Here is a 15,583-nt window from a genome sequence, read left to right on the forward strand (position 1 = left end):
ATAAAAATGGACCCCTGGTTTTGTTGGGCCGGGATTTGGTTTCCTTTGAATATTGTTCCAAAATAATAAAGTATGGGATCCCTCAAAACGAAATACAACTCACAATGTTTTTGAACAACAAAATTATAAATCTGTAGTGAACATGTACTCCTACTATAACTTTTCAGTCTTTTTTACTTTTAAATACTGTTTTCTAAATTTCTAAAATAAAGGGCTCCAAGGAACCAGGGGCTGAAAATTCGCACTCGAAGTTATGCCCATTTTAGTGAACACTGCTCAAGATTGATTCAAACCCGAGTTCAGAAATTACTTTGAGTCTAACCGGGTCAATTTTTTTTTACTTCCTTTTCTTTTCCGAATAAAAAATAGCTTCTGTGTGCATGAATAGCTACCACAAATATAAAGGGACTAGTATGGTTGTCATATAGGTTGTTCTCGCCTAGTTGCATATCTAGAGAACTTATTTATCCGCACCCTCCGGCCGTTGCTCGTCCTCCATGGACCCGTGAGCGGTGAACTCGAGCTGCCGCTGCTCGTCCATCTCGTCCCTGGGGCCAAAAGGTAAATGATCCCATTCATTAAATTTCAGATGACCAACGTTGCAGCTTAACAACAACAGTCAAAATCTAAATTAACTGAAGCATTTAGTTCATAAAATCCAAGATTTAAAAAATGCATCTAAGCTACACCAATATGAGGTGCTCTATAACGTACAAAGAACGGCAAGAGATATATCCAGAAATAAAATAAGAATAACAAATTTCCTCACGGATACAATGGCCTTATAAACCTGAACAGTATGCCGCTGTGAAACCATTCTCATTGCAAAACTGCCAAAAACTAATAAGAAAACCCAACATTCTTTTTAAAGGGACCTGCTTATCCACTAACTATATGACTTGCAATCATGAGTGAAATACTCCTCATGAATAAAGCTCAATCAAGTTCGTAGCTCACTGTGCCTCGTGCGATGATACCATTCACCAAGTTCCAAAGCACAAAAGTTGCCAAAGTAACACAAACATCAAGCTTCATACAAAAATTCCGAGACATGTGGAATATCAGTGTGGATATGGTGAAACACGTAACTAACTGACTGAAAGAAAGATCTATGCCATTGTTGTATGAACCTCTAGAACATTCAATTTTACCACAGTACAAAATAAAAACTCAGCAAGAAAGCATGATTTCAGTACAAAAATAAAAAGTGACAGTATCTCGATGCAAGTTCTGGCAGAAACTTGGTCCAACCTTGTGCGAACACATCAGCAGTGCAATCAACTAAATTCATGAATCGGCAATGTCCTGCAAAACTGCGCTAGCAACTAGTCTACTTATTGCTTGGGTGATGTATATGGCTTATGATGGATGGCATGGAAAGGAAACAGAAAAAAAAACTGACCAGCTGAATGCATAAATAAGAGATCGGAAAACTGCAGCTGTGCCACCTAGTTGTGGCACCACATCAAATTCGTCAAATAAGCAACATCTGCAAATTTTTAGACAGGAAATCAAGATTAGAACGGATAAAATAAATTTGTATGATCAGAACTAAAACTCACAGAATATAAATGTGTTAAAATGAATGCAAAAGCTGAAGCACCTGAGCATATATGAGTTCTAGTTGACTCCTGAATCTTCACTGCCACCGCGTCCCACATCAAGACTGACCTTGTGGTAACTTCACAAGCCATCTTGGTATCAACTACTAGATATAAAATTTTGCGAGCCCTCAGAAGCTTACAACCATAGTAAAAAATTACGTCTCTGAAATAAATAAACTAGAAACGAACCTGAACAAAGTGTTTTGATCACAGGTAATTAGGCTCCCTTGAGCCGGAATGCAGGGTGAAACCAATAGTCCTTAAAGCTGTGCTGATGCAGTGATGCTAAAATTGCAGAAAATAAAGTGGTCAGAATCAGAATCGCAAATAAATATGACCAAGCATATCAAATTCTTTACCTCGGTAACCAAGCATCTATGCAAGTCCTGGATTGGCTAGAAGATGACATCAGGACCTCATCAAGTAAACATTTCAGCTGAAATAAGCATATCATACTCAATGTCATCATCTTTCTTCATCATTCCAGTAAGATCATCAAGCTTTTCATAGATGCTAAGAGAGTCAGAGTGTTTCTTGTCTTGTACAAGAAATAAGCTTGTCTTGTTCCCTACTGTGACCCAACTACATCCTGGAAATTTTGTTACTCCATTTTCCCGCATTGCTTCTCTGGCTATCTTAGCTTCACCCCAGTTACCAGCTGCAGCATGTAAGCCTGAAACCAACACATATGTAGACGAGTTTTCTGGTTCCAACTCAGTAAGTTCTTCTGCTGCAACTTTCCCCCTTTCTTCATCATTGTGCATTCTGCATGCTGCAAGGTATGTCGCCCAGATCACACCATCAGGTCTGAAGGGCAACTGGTTAATAACTTCTTCAGCCTCTTCAAGATGACCACCTCGTCCAAGGAGATCAACAAAACACGCATAATGATCTACTCTAGGCTTTAATCCATAGACTTTGTTCATAGAATCAAAGTAATGCCGACCCACAGAAATTAAGCCAGCATGAGCACAAGCGATTAGGACACCAAGGAATGTAACTTCATCAGGCTTTAGTTGTGACTCCTGCATTTTCTGAAAAAGCATAAGTGCCTCGTCAGCATAACCATTCTTTGCAAATCCAACAATCATGGAGTTCCATAACGTGATGCCTTGCTTGTTTTCCAATTGTTTGAAGGCTTCAAAGGATGAGGTGATATCCCCACACTTGGAGTACATGTCTATGAGGGCACTAGTTGAAGTTTCATAAGAATTAAATCCAGATTTAATGATGAGCCCATGTATCTCTTTCCCGTCGTTAAGAGCTGTCATCTCTGAACAAGCTTTGAGAATACTAGCGAATGTCGCCTCATCTGAGTGAACATCATAACTGCGCATTCTCCAAAATGATAGCAATGATTGAGAACTGTAACCATTTTGAGCATACCCTGAAATGATAGCTGTCCACTCAAGCAGGTTTTTGTGATCTGGAATCTCTGTCAAGAGTTTGTCAGCATCCTCAGGCATTTTGGACTTCAAATATATCCGGAACAATGAAACACCAAGGGAAGAATCATCATTCAGAAGACCAGACTTCATTGTGTAACAATGAGCTTGTTTGCCAACAATTGAACTGAGAAGTCCAGTGCAACCAGAAAGAATGCTTGAAAATGTAATGCTGGAAGGCTTTAAACCATCTCTAAGAGCCTGCTGAAATGACTGTATAGCTTCATCATCTCTATTGTTCTGCACAAGACCCGCAATCAGAGCATTTATTGTGACTATACTACTTGCATCTACCTGTGCCAAAACCTTCCTACAAGATTCCACATCTCCATGCTTAGAATATAAATCAATCAGAGAGCTACCCACAGCATGATTTGAGCAGATACTATACTTCATTGCTAGGCAGTGGATTTGCTTTCCAGTCTCAGTAGCTCGAATATTGGAACATGCATTCACTACAGTAGCAAAAGACACCTCGTCTGGTGTTATACCATCCGCATTCATCAATCCAAGCATACCAATTGCTTCTTCCTCTTCTCCATTATGTGCAAGTCCAACTATAAGGGCATTCCAGGATACATTATCCTTGTAAGGAATCAGATTGAATAATGTTTTCGCATCATCTATAGCTCCAAATTTGGAGTGCATATCTAATGTTGCATTAGCAACAAGCAAGCTTGCAGCCATGCAATTCTTGATTGTCACGCACTGCACTTGTCTTCCCAGGCAATGTGAATCCAAGTAGGCACATGCACCAAGAACACTGACGAACGTGAATTCATCAGCCTCAAGACCAAGCCTTGTCATATACCAGAACATTTGGATGGCCTCTTCTTGTAACTCATTTCGAACAAGCCCATTGAGCATCGCATTCCACATGACAATGTTCCTCTCACGGGAGAAATCAAACACATACCTCGCCTCACTAATGCAACCACATTTCGCATAAAGGTTGATCAGAGAACTACCCACGAAAACATTTGCATCCAAGCCATGCCTTATCGAGGACGCATGGAACTGTCGACCTTCAACGGATGCCTTCATATTGGCTGCTGCGCTCAGCATGCTGGCAAAAGTCGATCTACTGGGCCATAATCCCTGCCTCTTCATACCCTTATACAATCCAAAAACCTCATGCTCGATCCCACTCTGTTGCGCATAACTGGAGATGACAGCGTTCCAAGCAACCGTGCTCGGCGCCGGCATCCTCTTCAGTAAGGCCCTAGCATCATCCAGCCTACCCAAGCTCGCAAGAATGGAAATGACGGTGACACAAGTCACTTGGTCCGGAGAAGATCCCATCTTCAACATTCTCGAGAACAAAGACAATGCTTCCCCATATCTTTCAGCTCGGTGGTACCCAGAGATCATGCTCGTCCAGCACACGGTGTCTGGGCATGCGATTCCGCCGAACACCCTGCGGGCATCCCCCACGCAGCCACACCTGGCATACATGTTCACCAGCGCCGTCGCACAGAAGGCGCCCGAGAAGAAGCCGCTCTTCACCGCGTCACAGTGCACCTGTGTGCCGCAGTCGAGGATGTCCAGCCTTGCGCACGCTGACATGACCGCCGCGAGGTCAAACTGGTCCGGCCGGCCACCAGCCAAGCGCTTGATGTGCTTGTACGAATAAAGAACCGCCGTCGCCGGATTCACCCGGACCATTGACATCGAACCTCTCGAACGAGCCCAATCGATTGAGGCTGTGTTTGGTTCGGCTGTGGCTTGACAGAAAACAGCTTGGGGAAGTACCTGTGGGAGATAAGCCATGAGCTGTGCGCTGTGAGAAAGTTGTAAAGCCATTTGGCAAAAAGCTGTCTAAACTGTGGCTATGAGTGTAAAAGTCTGAATGCGCCTAAAGACAGGAGGGGATGTTTACATGCTGTTTAACAATAAGGATCTCACTAAATGTTGGTTTAGCTATACATGACCATATTGTAGCTAATTAACACCTAACCAAGTTTATTTATTTACATAGAATTTTCGAGTTCAACAACTGTATGAACATGAATTTCCCCCCACTTTGGATAGAAATAGGCATGTGCATCGCATGGAGATACGCCCTCAGAAAAGTGTCAGCACACAGATTGATTCCAACTTTCCATCAGAAGTACAAAACATCAGACACGGAACACTCGAAATAGTTAAACAAGTATAGCTTCCACACTAAAGTAGCATTGTGATTATCATGAACTTGCCAATTAAGAATTACCATCAGCAGTACAGTATCAAGCTGAAGCACATGTAAGAAATGTATCTGCGCATCAATCTTTCCCCAGCCATACATGTAAATATTGGGTTAGGTTCCAGAACAACAAAATAGATAGATTATATGTAGCTAATTTAACACACATAATTAGTTAAGAATCCGGCAGCCTCGATAACTAAGGATCGGATGGCACAACTTACAGAGCTTCACTTGTTTCCGTTCAGGTTGCGGGACAAGGGAAGGTCAATCGCCGATGGCAGCGGGATGTGGACGGAGAGGTCCGGCATCAGGACGTACGGGAGGGAGCGGAGCTCTGGCGGCGGAGCTGCAGCCTGCAGACGACGTCGGGGGCGGATGGTGCACGGGGGCGGGCGGGAGTGGGCGGCGGCGGGTAAAGGAGAGAAAGGGCCTGCGCGGGAGGCGAATGGTGGACGGGGGCAGCGAGCGCGACGAGGGAGCGCTGCCGGCGGCCACGACGAGGGCGGGGCGGGGAGGGGAGGGCGTGGGAGGGGACGGCGCGAGGAGTGAGACGTGCTGGGCCGAGCCCAAGCTCACGCCCCCCGCATTGGGCTGTTCGTTCGTTTGGGCTGCTACTAGGCCTGGACTGGGTCGATCCACGAAGGCACAAATATGAGAGCAATATTTTTCTAAAAAAAATATGAGAGCAATAACGAGCGCTCCTTCGGGAGCCTCGCAACTATCAGCGCCACGTGGCGCGCTTTCAACCATTCACCACGTGTCATGCTTTGGATGCTCCCTTTGAATTTTGTCCTTTCCTCCCACGCATTTTCGGCTTTTTAAACGGTTTTTTTCCGGGGGGTTTCGACGTTTTGGTTTTTCACCGGTCTTCCTTAGCTTTTTGATATAAAAAATTCACGAAAAAAATGCATTTTCTTTTTTTTTCTTTTCTTTCGCGAGAGTCACGGTTTTGCTTTCGCGAGAGTCACGGCCGTGCCTCTCGGAAACAAAAAAAACGCGAGTCACGGTTTTGCTTCCGCGAGAGGCACGGGTGTGCTTTCGCGAGAGTCACGGCTGTGCCTCTCGAAAACAAATTTTTTTTGTGTTTTTCTATTTTTTTTGCGAGAGTCACGGTTTTGCTTCCGCGAGAAGCACGGTTGTGCATTAGCGAGAGTCGCGGCCGTGACTCTCAGAAACGAAAAAAAACATGTTTTCTGTTTTTTTCCTTCCGCGAGAAATACGGTTGTGCTTTCGCGAGAGTCACGCTTTTGCTTCCGCGAGAGACACGGTTGTACTTTTCCGAGAGTCACGGCCGTGCCTCCTCGGAAACGAAAAAAAACATGTTTTCTCTTTTTTTTCCTTCTGCGAGAGTCACTGTTTTGCTTCCATGAGAAGCACGGTTTGTGATTTCGTGAGAGGCACGGGCGTGCCTCTTTCGGAAAGGGAAAAAACCCGTGCTCCCGGTTCAGTTCTTTGTCTGGTTTTTTCGTGAAAAAAAAGTTCGTCAGAACCTATCAACATGGGATTTAGTTTTGAAGATCTCGGCACGAGGAATCCAACGGTGAAAGCGATTCGATTTGGACACACGGTTTGGGAGATAAAACGTTTTGAATAAATGAATCTACGAAAAATGGGAAAACTCCCAGGTTGCGACAAATGGCGGCGCGCCACTTGTCGCAACTTGGGGAGTTGGAGTGATCTTTGCAACGGGTACTCTTTAACTAGTAGTTTTGCATAAATATCGTTTAGGACACACGAAACGACGCGTGGCGACGGGGCGGCAACGCGCGACTACATAGTGGATGAGGGACAGATTAGGACGAGGGAGCAGATTTGAAAAATGTTGATGATTTCAAAAAATATTCACGTATTTGAAAGATATTCGCAAAATTAAAACAAAAAGGAAAAGGAAAAATGAGAAATGAAAAGGAAAGGAAAACAAACATGAAAAAGGTAAATAAAAATAAATAAAAAATGAAAAATGAAAGGAAAGAATGAAAATGAAAAAAGCAGAAAAACCTGAAAGAGAAAACACACAGAAATATATTAAAAGGTGTGGGAAGGAACTAGAACCTTTCCCAAACAAGTACGGATCTGGGTGGGTTGGCCCAAGGCGTACGTAATGGGGTTGGGAGGTACATGCTAGGTTGCTATTTGGCGACCTATGCGTCAAATAGGACATGCGAGGGTCAGGGTGATGGCTAGGTCAGGGGGAAGGGTCGTGCGAGGAGTGAACGGTTCAGCAGGGTTTACTACTCTATTTTTTTTTTGGAAATGCAAGCTTTACTACTTAAAGTTCACAATTTTTGGGATACAAATGGGATCATGGGAGCTGTCCCAACCAGACATGACGACAATGATATAAATAATGAGAAAACTTGGCAAATAAATGCACTTCACTATTTGATGCCCGACCCTCAAAACGAAAAATACAATTGAACTCTCCAGCTATTAACTTAATCTCAACTACGATTTCATCATGCATTCCACTACATCCTTATGTATATAATAAAAACCATTTTATTATTGTCTTTAGGCCATATTTCCATCATGGTAGAGCATGGATGAGCTAATAAGACTTGTGCACTTCATTTGACATGATAGATCCTGGCTTGCAAGACCTTTCTTAACGCGACCTAAATGTCGGATCTGAGACTCTGAGTCTGTCTTGATGCTGGGGTTTGGCGGAGGTGGGAGGGGAGACGAGGGGTAGATGGAAGCAGGGAAGACACCCCGTGAGGATTGACGGGAAAGGGATCAGGAGATTAAGGAGATTTCATGTTGTATGCGGGAGCGGGTCGACAAAGGGAGGTTGCCGAAACAGGGGCGGAACGCGGTGCGCGGCATGAATGTATTTTTAGGTAGTAGACATAGATTGAGAAGATAAAGATTTGATTGTTAAGAAAGGCAGGGATCACGTTAGGAAAATTAGGATTTGAAATTGATTGTCACCAAATTGGATTTTATTGTTTGGTAATGTGCTATAGGTTCCTGCCTGTTTGTAACGTAGCTAGTTAGGGAAGTTTAAAAATGTTAGAATTTTTTTATTGGAAGGTTAAAAACCCACCATGAAGGGATGGTGGTGGAAGGTGAGACAAAATAAAACCAACTGAAATAATGTAAGTGCATCTAGTGCCTCTTAGTGATTTTGGTGTATTGAAGACTTATAAGTTAAGGAACTAATACGTTTGTGAGTGTAGACAGGTCTATAAGTCTATGAGGAGTTTGATATTTACAGAGGAAGTCGACCCCTAAAAATGAAGTTTTTCGACTGAAGACTTTGGATTTCTGAAGACTTTGAAAGTGAAGAAATTGGTGTAATCCTGAAGACTTGGTATTCGTTCAAGGAACATGAAGAGTGAAGGCTTTTGTTTTCGTAGTTTCATTTTCTCTTTCTTGAGTTATAGGAAACATCGTACTGTTAAAGGGGGTCAAGAAAATACTAAGGAAAAATTTCCAAGTGATGCTCAACTCAAATCCTTGCTACCAATCCTTCGAGTGAAGCCATTGGAAATCTCATACAGTTCAGTCATATTCTTCAGTGATAGAGACGAAGTTCTTCTGTTCTCTGAGGAATTTGTTCTGACTGAGGAGTTAGGAATTCGCCAGTGCGGATTGCCTACGCAGTGAGGAACATGATAGCCCTGAGGATTTTGCTACCCAAAATTCCGACCGTTGTTGTGCTATGCGTCAGCTGTCCCAAAATATCTACCCACATAACGATCACATCATTGAAGGGCATTTATGTCTTATCATGTCGGGCTGCTCCCTAGGCTATAAATAGCCGTCCCCTACAACCACTAGCTGGTTGGCTGCTCCGAGAGAAACCGACACTTGTCATTTGAGAGCATCCCATCCTCCAAGGACTTTGAGTGAAAATCATCAAGTGAGGAAAACCAAAACCCAAACACCTACAAACCCAAAGTGATTGAGCATCACTGAAGAGATTGATCCTGTGTGGATCCGACGCTTGTTACTTTTGAAGACTGTGCATCTTCCAGACGGTTAGGCGTCATGGTCTAGAGTATCCAAGAGGAAATTGTGGATCGCCGAGTGACCAAGTCTGTGAAGGTTTGGAAGTCACCTGAAGACTTACCACGAGTGATTGGGCGAGGCCTGTGTGACCTTAGCTCAAGGGGAATACGGTGAGAACTAAGTGTCCTGAGCTGCGTGTTTAGGACTGGGCCGGGACTATGTGTCCTCAGGTTTAAATACCTAGCCGCCATAACTAGACGTACAACTATCAAGCAGTTGGAACTGGTCTACCAAATCATTGTCTTCACCAAGCTACCTGGTTCCATTTCCTCAACCCTTCCATTTCCTCATTTCTGTGTAGTGAACTTGTTCATATCTGTTTGAAGACTTTGATTGAAGACTTTCTCAAGTTCCCCAGTTCAATTTCTTCAGTCTGTTTGTCTTATCCCGTGTTATCCTATGTTTATGCTTTCCGTACTCTGTGCTTGTTCTCATTTCATCATGAAGATCATGCTCATGCATTGTTATGTTTACTTCTGAGTACTTATTCCGCTGCAAGTAGTTCTTTACTCAGGAATTTCCTCACCCTGAAATTCCTCAGTGAAGAATTCATGAAATTCGCCTATTCACCCCCCTCTAGTCGATATAACGCACTTTCGAATAAAACCAGACAAAAAAATGAAGGGGAGGCTAAAGTCCCCCTTTAGAAGTAGAGATAGACAAAGTTTGCTACCCAGCATGACACCATAATTTCTTTATCTTTTGAAATTTGTTGCTATACTCGACCATATATGTGCAATTTTTTGCACCCATTAATATATTTTGGAAAGAATAAATGTGTTCTTATTTTATGTAGTGTCACTTACACTAGTAGAAAACAGGGCTTTGGTTGAGGCCTGGCCAGCCCATTAGTCCCGGTTCAGCCACGAACCGGGACCAATGGAGGCATACGTCCCGGTTCATGAGCCCGGGGGCCAATAGGGACTCGTGGGGCATTGGTCCCAGTTCGTCTGGACCCATTTGTCCCGGTTCCAGCCACGAACCGGGACCAATGGATGTGGGACCATTGGTCCCTGTTCGTGCCTGGAACCGGGACAGAGTGGGGCCTTTAGTCCCGGTTCCTGCCACGAACCGGGACCAATGAGGTGGCTATATATACCCCCTCGCCCACGAGCAGAACACACTCCACTACTCTATTTTTTGGCTGGTGAGGGGAGAACTTTGTGGTGCTCTAGCTCACCTCCTATGCGCATGAGGTGTTTGATGAAATGCACGAGCCACGCTAGTTAAGCTTTCTCATCTCGAAGCTCGACCTCCAAGCTCCATTTCTTTTAGATTTGTCTAGGTTTAGCGGTCCGTCAAGTCCCGTCTCCGTCTTCATCGTCGTCGATCGCCCGCGCCGATCTCGTCGCCGACACCACCGTGGTGAGCCTCTTGTTCTTATCTTCTTTCTAAAAGAAAAAAATTCTTACTTGTATGATTAGATAGATACTTGTCTAATTTTCTTACTTTTATTATTGCTTGTTATCATATAGTGCGATGGTTTTGGTATCCGCCCCCGTCGTCCCTCGTCCTGTCTATGATTCAGATGTCGTATATATTATCTTTTATAACTATTTGGTTCATTTATTGTTTATGACAATTATGCTGACCAACGTGACATAGATTTTATTTATCTAGGAGGTATGTGAACCGGAAATTCCAATCGACCCTATTGTCGAGAGGTTAAATTTAGTTGAAGAAGAAAACAATTACTTGAAGGAAAAAATAAAAAAAATTGTGGAGGAGAAGATGATATTGGAGTTGCATGTTGCGGATGTCGTCGATGATCACAAGATCAAGATGGATGTAATGCGGTTGAAGATTAGAAAGATTAGAAAATATGCCATTCATACCGAGGCTGGTATCATTATGCCGTTGGATCAATTGTTACCTTGGTTGCGATTATGATCGCATTTGTTGTTGCATTGAAAGGTTTTACATAGTTTCAATGTATGGTTTAATTAGATGCTCTGGAGAGCAATGTGTTGTTCAATGAGAACTATGTATGTACTTTGGTTTTAATGTGATGATGAACTTCTATTAATTTGGTCACTTATCTATCCATGTGAATCTGTAATGGTTTTTGACACACTTAATTACATATAATGCATGCAGATGGACCGACAATGGATGTACGGTGACAGACACACCTCCGAGTACATTAAGGGCGTGCATAATTTTCTCGAAGTGGCTGAGGCAAACAAGCAGAATGGTTTTATGTGTTGTCCATGCCCTATATGTGGGAATACGAAGTCTTACTCTGACCGGAAAATCCTTCACACCCACCTGCTTTATAAGGGTTTCATGCCACACTATAATGTTTGGACCAAGCACGGAGAAATAAGGGTTATGATGGAAGACAGCGAAGAAGAAGAGGACGATGACAACTATGTGCCCCCTGAATACGGTGATGCTACAACGAGGGAAGCTGCTGAAGATCAAGAGGAACCAGACGATGTGCCCGATGATGATCTCCGCCGGGTTATTGTTGATGCAAGGAGATAGTGCGAAAGTCAAAAGGAGAAGCTGAAGTTCGATCGAGGATCACAAAAAAGGGTTGTACCCCAATTGCGAAGATGGCAACACAAAGCTCGGTACCATACTGGAATTGCTGCAATGGAAGGCAGAGAATGTTGTGACTGACAAAGGATTTGAGAAGCTACTGAAAATATTGAAGAAGAAGCTTCCAAAGGATAATGAATTGCCCAACAGTATGTACGCAACAAAGAAGGTCGTACGCCCTCTAGGATTGGAGGTGCTGAAGATACGTGCATGCCCTAATGATTGCATCCTCTACCGTTGTGCGTACGAGGATTTGAACGCATGCCCGGTATGCGGTGCATTGCGGTATAAGATCAGACGAGATGACCCTAGTGATGTTAATGGCAAGCCCCCCAGGAAGAGGGTTCCTGCCAAGGTGATGTGGTATGCTCCTATAATACCACGTTTGAAACGTTTGTTCAAAAACGAAGAGCATGCCAAGTTGATGCGATGGCACAGAGAGGGCCGTAATAAAGACGGGAAGTTGAGAGCACGCACTAACGGGTCGCAGTGGAGAAAAATTGAGAGAAAGTATCGGGCTGAGTTTGCAGGTGACCCAAGGAACGTATGGTTTGGTTTAAGCATGGATGGCATTAATCCTTTCGGGGAGCAGAGCAACAATCACAACACCCGGCCCATGACTCTATGTATGTATAGCCTTCCTCCTTGGATGTGCATGAAGCGGAAGTTCATTATGATGCCAGTTCTCATCCAAGGCCCTAAGCAATCCGGCAACGACATTGATGTGTACCTAAGGCCATTAGTTGAAGAACTTTTATAGCTATGGAATGGAAACGGTGTACGTGTGTGGGATGAGCACAAACAGGAGGAATTTAACCTGCACGCATTGCTATTTGTAACCATCAACGATTGGTCCGCTCTAGGTAACCTTTCAGGACAGACAAACAAGGGATACCACGCATGCACGCACTGTTTAGCTGACACCGAAAGTATATACCTGGACAAATGCAGGAAGAATGTGTACCTGGGCCATCGTCGATTTCTTCCGACCAACCATCAATGTTGAAAGAAAGGCAAGCATTTCAAAGGCGAGGCAGATCACCGGAAGAAGCCCGCCATGCGTACTGGTGATCACGTACTTGCTATGGTCAATGATTTACACGTAATCTTTGGAAAGGGTCCCGGCAGACTATCTGTTCTGAATGACGCTGAGGTACGCGCACCCATGTGGAAGAAGAAATCTATATTTTGGGACCTACCCTACTGGAAAGACCTAGAGGTCCGCTCTTCAATCGACGTAATGCACGTGACGAAGAACCTTTGCGTGAACCTGCTAGGCTTCTTGGGCATGTATGGGAAGACAAAAGATACACCGAAGGCACGGGAGGACCTGCAATGTTTGCACGAAAAAGACGACATGCCTCCAAAGCAGTATGAAGGTCCTGCCAGCTATGCTCTTACCAAAGAAGAGAAGGAAATCTTCTTTGAATGCCTGCTCAGTATGAAGGTCGTGTCTGGCTTCTCGTCGAATATAAAGGGAATAATAAATATGGCCGAGAAAAAGTTTCAGAACCTAAAGTCTCATGATTGCTACGTGATTATGACGCAACTGCTTCCGGTTGCATTGAGGGGGCTTTACCGGAAAATGTCTGATTAGCCATTGTGAAGCTATGTGCATTCCTCAATGCAATCTCTCAGAAGGTGATCGATCCAGAAATCATACCAAGGCTAAGGAGTGATGTGGCGCAATGTCTTGTCAGTTTCGAGCTGGTGTTCCCACCATCCTTCTTCAATATCATGATGCATGTCCTAGTTCATCTAGTCGACGAGATTGTCGTTCTGGGCCCTGTATTTCTACACAATATGTCCCCCTTTGAGGGTTCACGGGAGTCCTAAAGAAATATGTCTGTAACCGTGCTAGGCCAGAAGGAAGCATCTCCATGGGCCATCAAACAGAGGATGTCATTGGGTTTTGTGTTGACTTCATTACTGGCCTTAAGAAGATTGGTCTCCCTAAATCGCGGTATGAGGGGAGATTGACTGGAAAAGGCACGCTAGGAGGGGACTCAATAATATGTAGGGACGGGCATTCTTGGTCTTAATCACACTACACAGTTCTACAGAACTCTACCTTGGTGACCCCGTATGTCGATGAATACAAGAACAGTCTGCGCTCAAAACACCCGGAGCAGTATGACGACTGGATTACATGTGAACACATCAGGACTCTCGGCAGTTGGTTGGAAACACGTCTCATAGGTGACAACACTGTTTCTGATGAGCTGTACTCGCTGTCCAGGGGACCATCTTTGACTGTATTGACTTACAAAGGATACGAGATAAATGGGAATAAATTTTACACGATCGCCCAAGATCAAAAGAGCACCAACCAAAACAGCGGTGTCCGCTTTGAGGCAGAAACCAAGAGGGGGAAGGACACATATTATGGTTACATAGTGGTGATAACACACAAGTATAGGGGATCGCAACAGTTTTCGAGGGTAGAGTATTCAACCCTGATGACCAACAAGTATAGGGGATCTATCGTAGTCCTTTCGATAAGTAAGAGTGTCGAACCCAACGAGGAGCAGAAGGAAATGATAAGTGGTTTCCAGCAAGGTATTCTCTGCAAGTACTAAAATAAGTGGTAACAGATAGTTTTGTGATAGGATAATTTGTAACGAGCAACAAGTAACAAAAGTAAATAAAGTGCAGCAAGGTGGCCCAATCCTTTTTGTAGCAAAGGACAAGCCTGGACAAACTCTTATATAGAGAAAAGCGCTCCCGAGGACACATGGGAATATCATCAAGCTAGTTTTCATCACGCTCATATGATTCGCGTTCGGTACTTTGATAATCTGATATGTGGATGGACCGGTGCTTGGGTACTGTCCTTACTTGGACAAGCATCCCACTTATGATTAACCTCTATTGCAAGCATCCGCAACTACAACAAAAGTATTAAGGTAAACCTAACCATAGCATGAACCATATGGATCCAAATCAGCCCCTTACGAAGCAACGCATAAACTAGGGTTTAAGCTTCTGTCACTCTAGCAACCCATCATCTACTTATTACTCCCCAATGCCTTCCTCTAGGCCCAAACAACGGTGAAGTGTCATGTAGTCGACGTTCACATGACACCACTAGAGGGATGACAACATACATCTCATCAAAATATCGAACGAAGACCAAATTCACATGACTACTAATAGCAAGACTTCTCCCATGTCCTCAGGAACAAACGTAACTACTCATAAAGCATATTCATGTTCATAATCAGAGGGGTATTAATATGCATATAGGATCTGAACATATGATATTCCACCAAATAAACCAACTAGCATCAACTACAAGGAGTAATTAACACTACTAGCAACCCACAGGTACCAATCCCGGACTTGGAGACAAGAATTGGATACAAGAGATGAACTAGGGTTTTGAGAGGAGACAATGCTGGTGAAGATGTTGATGGAGATTTCCCTCTCCCGATGAGAGGAGCGTTGGTGATGACGATGGCGATGATTTCCCCCTCCCGGAGGGAAGTTTCCCCGGCAGAACAGCTCCGCCAGAGCCCTAGATTGGTTCCGCCAAGGTTCAGCCTCATGGCGGCGGAGTTTCGTCTGAGAAGATGGCTTCTGATTTTGTTTCTCATCGAAAGACCTCATATAGCAGAAGATGGTCATCGGAGGGCCACCAGGGGGCCCACGAGGTAGGGGGGCACGCCCAGGGGGTAGGGCGCGCCCCCCACCCTCGTGGGCAGGGTGTGGCCCCCCTGGTGAACTTCTTCCGCTGAGTATTTTTTATATATTCTGAAAACGTCTTCCGTGAAGTTTCAGGACTTTTG

General features: G+C 44.1%; 1 protein-coding gene across 5 annotated transcripts; it reads right to left on the bottom strand.

The window, feature by feature from the left end:
• Positions 1 to 282: 282 nt before the first annotated feature.
• On the bottom strand, positions 283 to 5,713 carry LOC125542711 (pentatricopeptide repeat-containing protein At3g09040, mitochondrial). Of its 5 annotated transcripts, XM_048705873.2 has the most exons (7): positions 5,459 to 5,713; positions 1,964 to 4,801; positions 1,794 to 1,889; positions 1,604 to 1,705; positions 1,403 to 1,489; positions 1,252 to 1,313; positions 283 to 548 (listed from the first exon to the last, which is right to left on the bottom strand). In XM_048705873.2, the coding sequence occupies exon 2, from the start codon at positions 4,718 to 4,720 to the stop codon at positions 2,024 to 2,026; it is 2,697 nt and encodes an 898-aa protein (XP_048561830.2). In that variant the 5' UTR covers positions 4,721 to 4,801; positions 5,459 to 5,713; the 3' UTR covers positions 283 to 548; positions 1,252 to 1,313; positions 1,403 to 1,489; positions 1,604 to 1,705; positions 1,794 to 1,889; positions 1,964 to 2,023. The 5 variants fall into 5 exon arrangements, with proteins under 5 accessions (XP_048561830.2, XP_048561832.2, XP_048561828.2 ...); XM_048705875.2 differs by lacking the exon at positions 1,252 to 1,313 and having other exon boundaries at positions 1,604 to 1,681; XM_048705871.2 differs by lacking the exon at positions 1,252 to 1,313.
• Positions 5,714 to 15,583: the final 9,870 nt, after the last annotated feature.

Source organism: Triticum urartu, chromosome 3A, assembly GCF_056163025.1.
Source record: "Triticum urartu cultivar PI428250 chromosome 3A, HENAU_Tu73, whole genome shotgun sequence".
Lineage (NCBI taxonomy): Eukaryota > Viridiplantae > Streptophyta > Magnoliopsida > Poales > Poaceae > Triticum > Triticum urartu.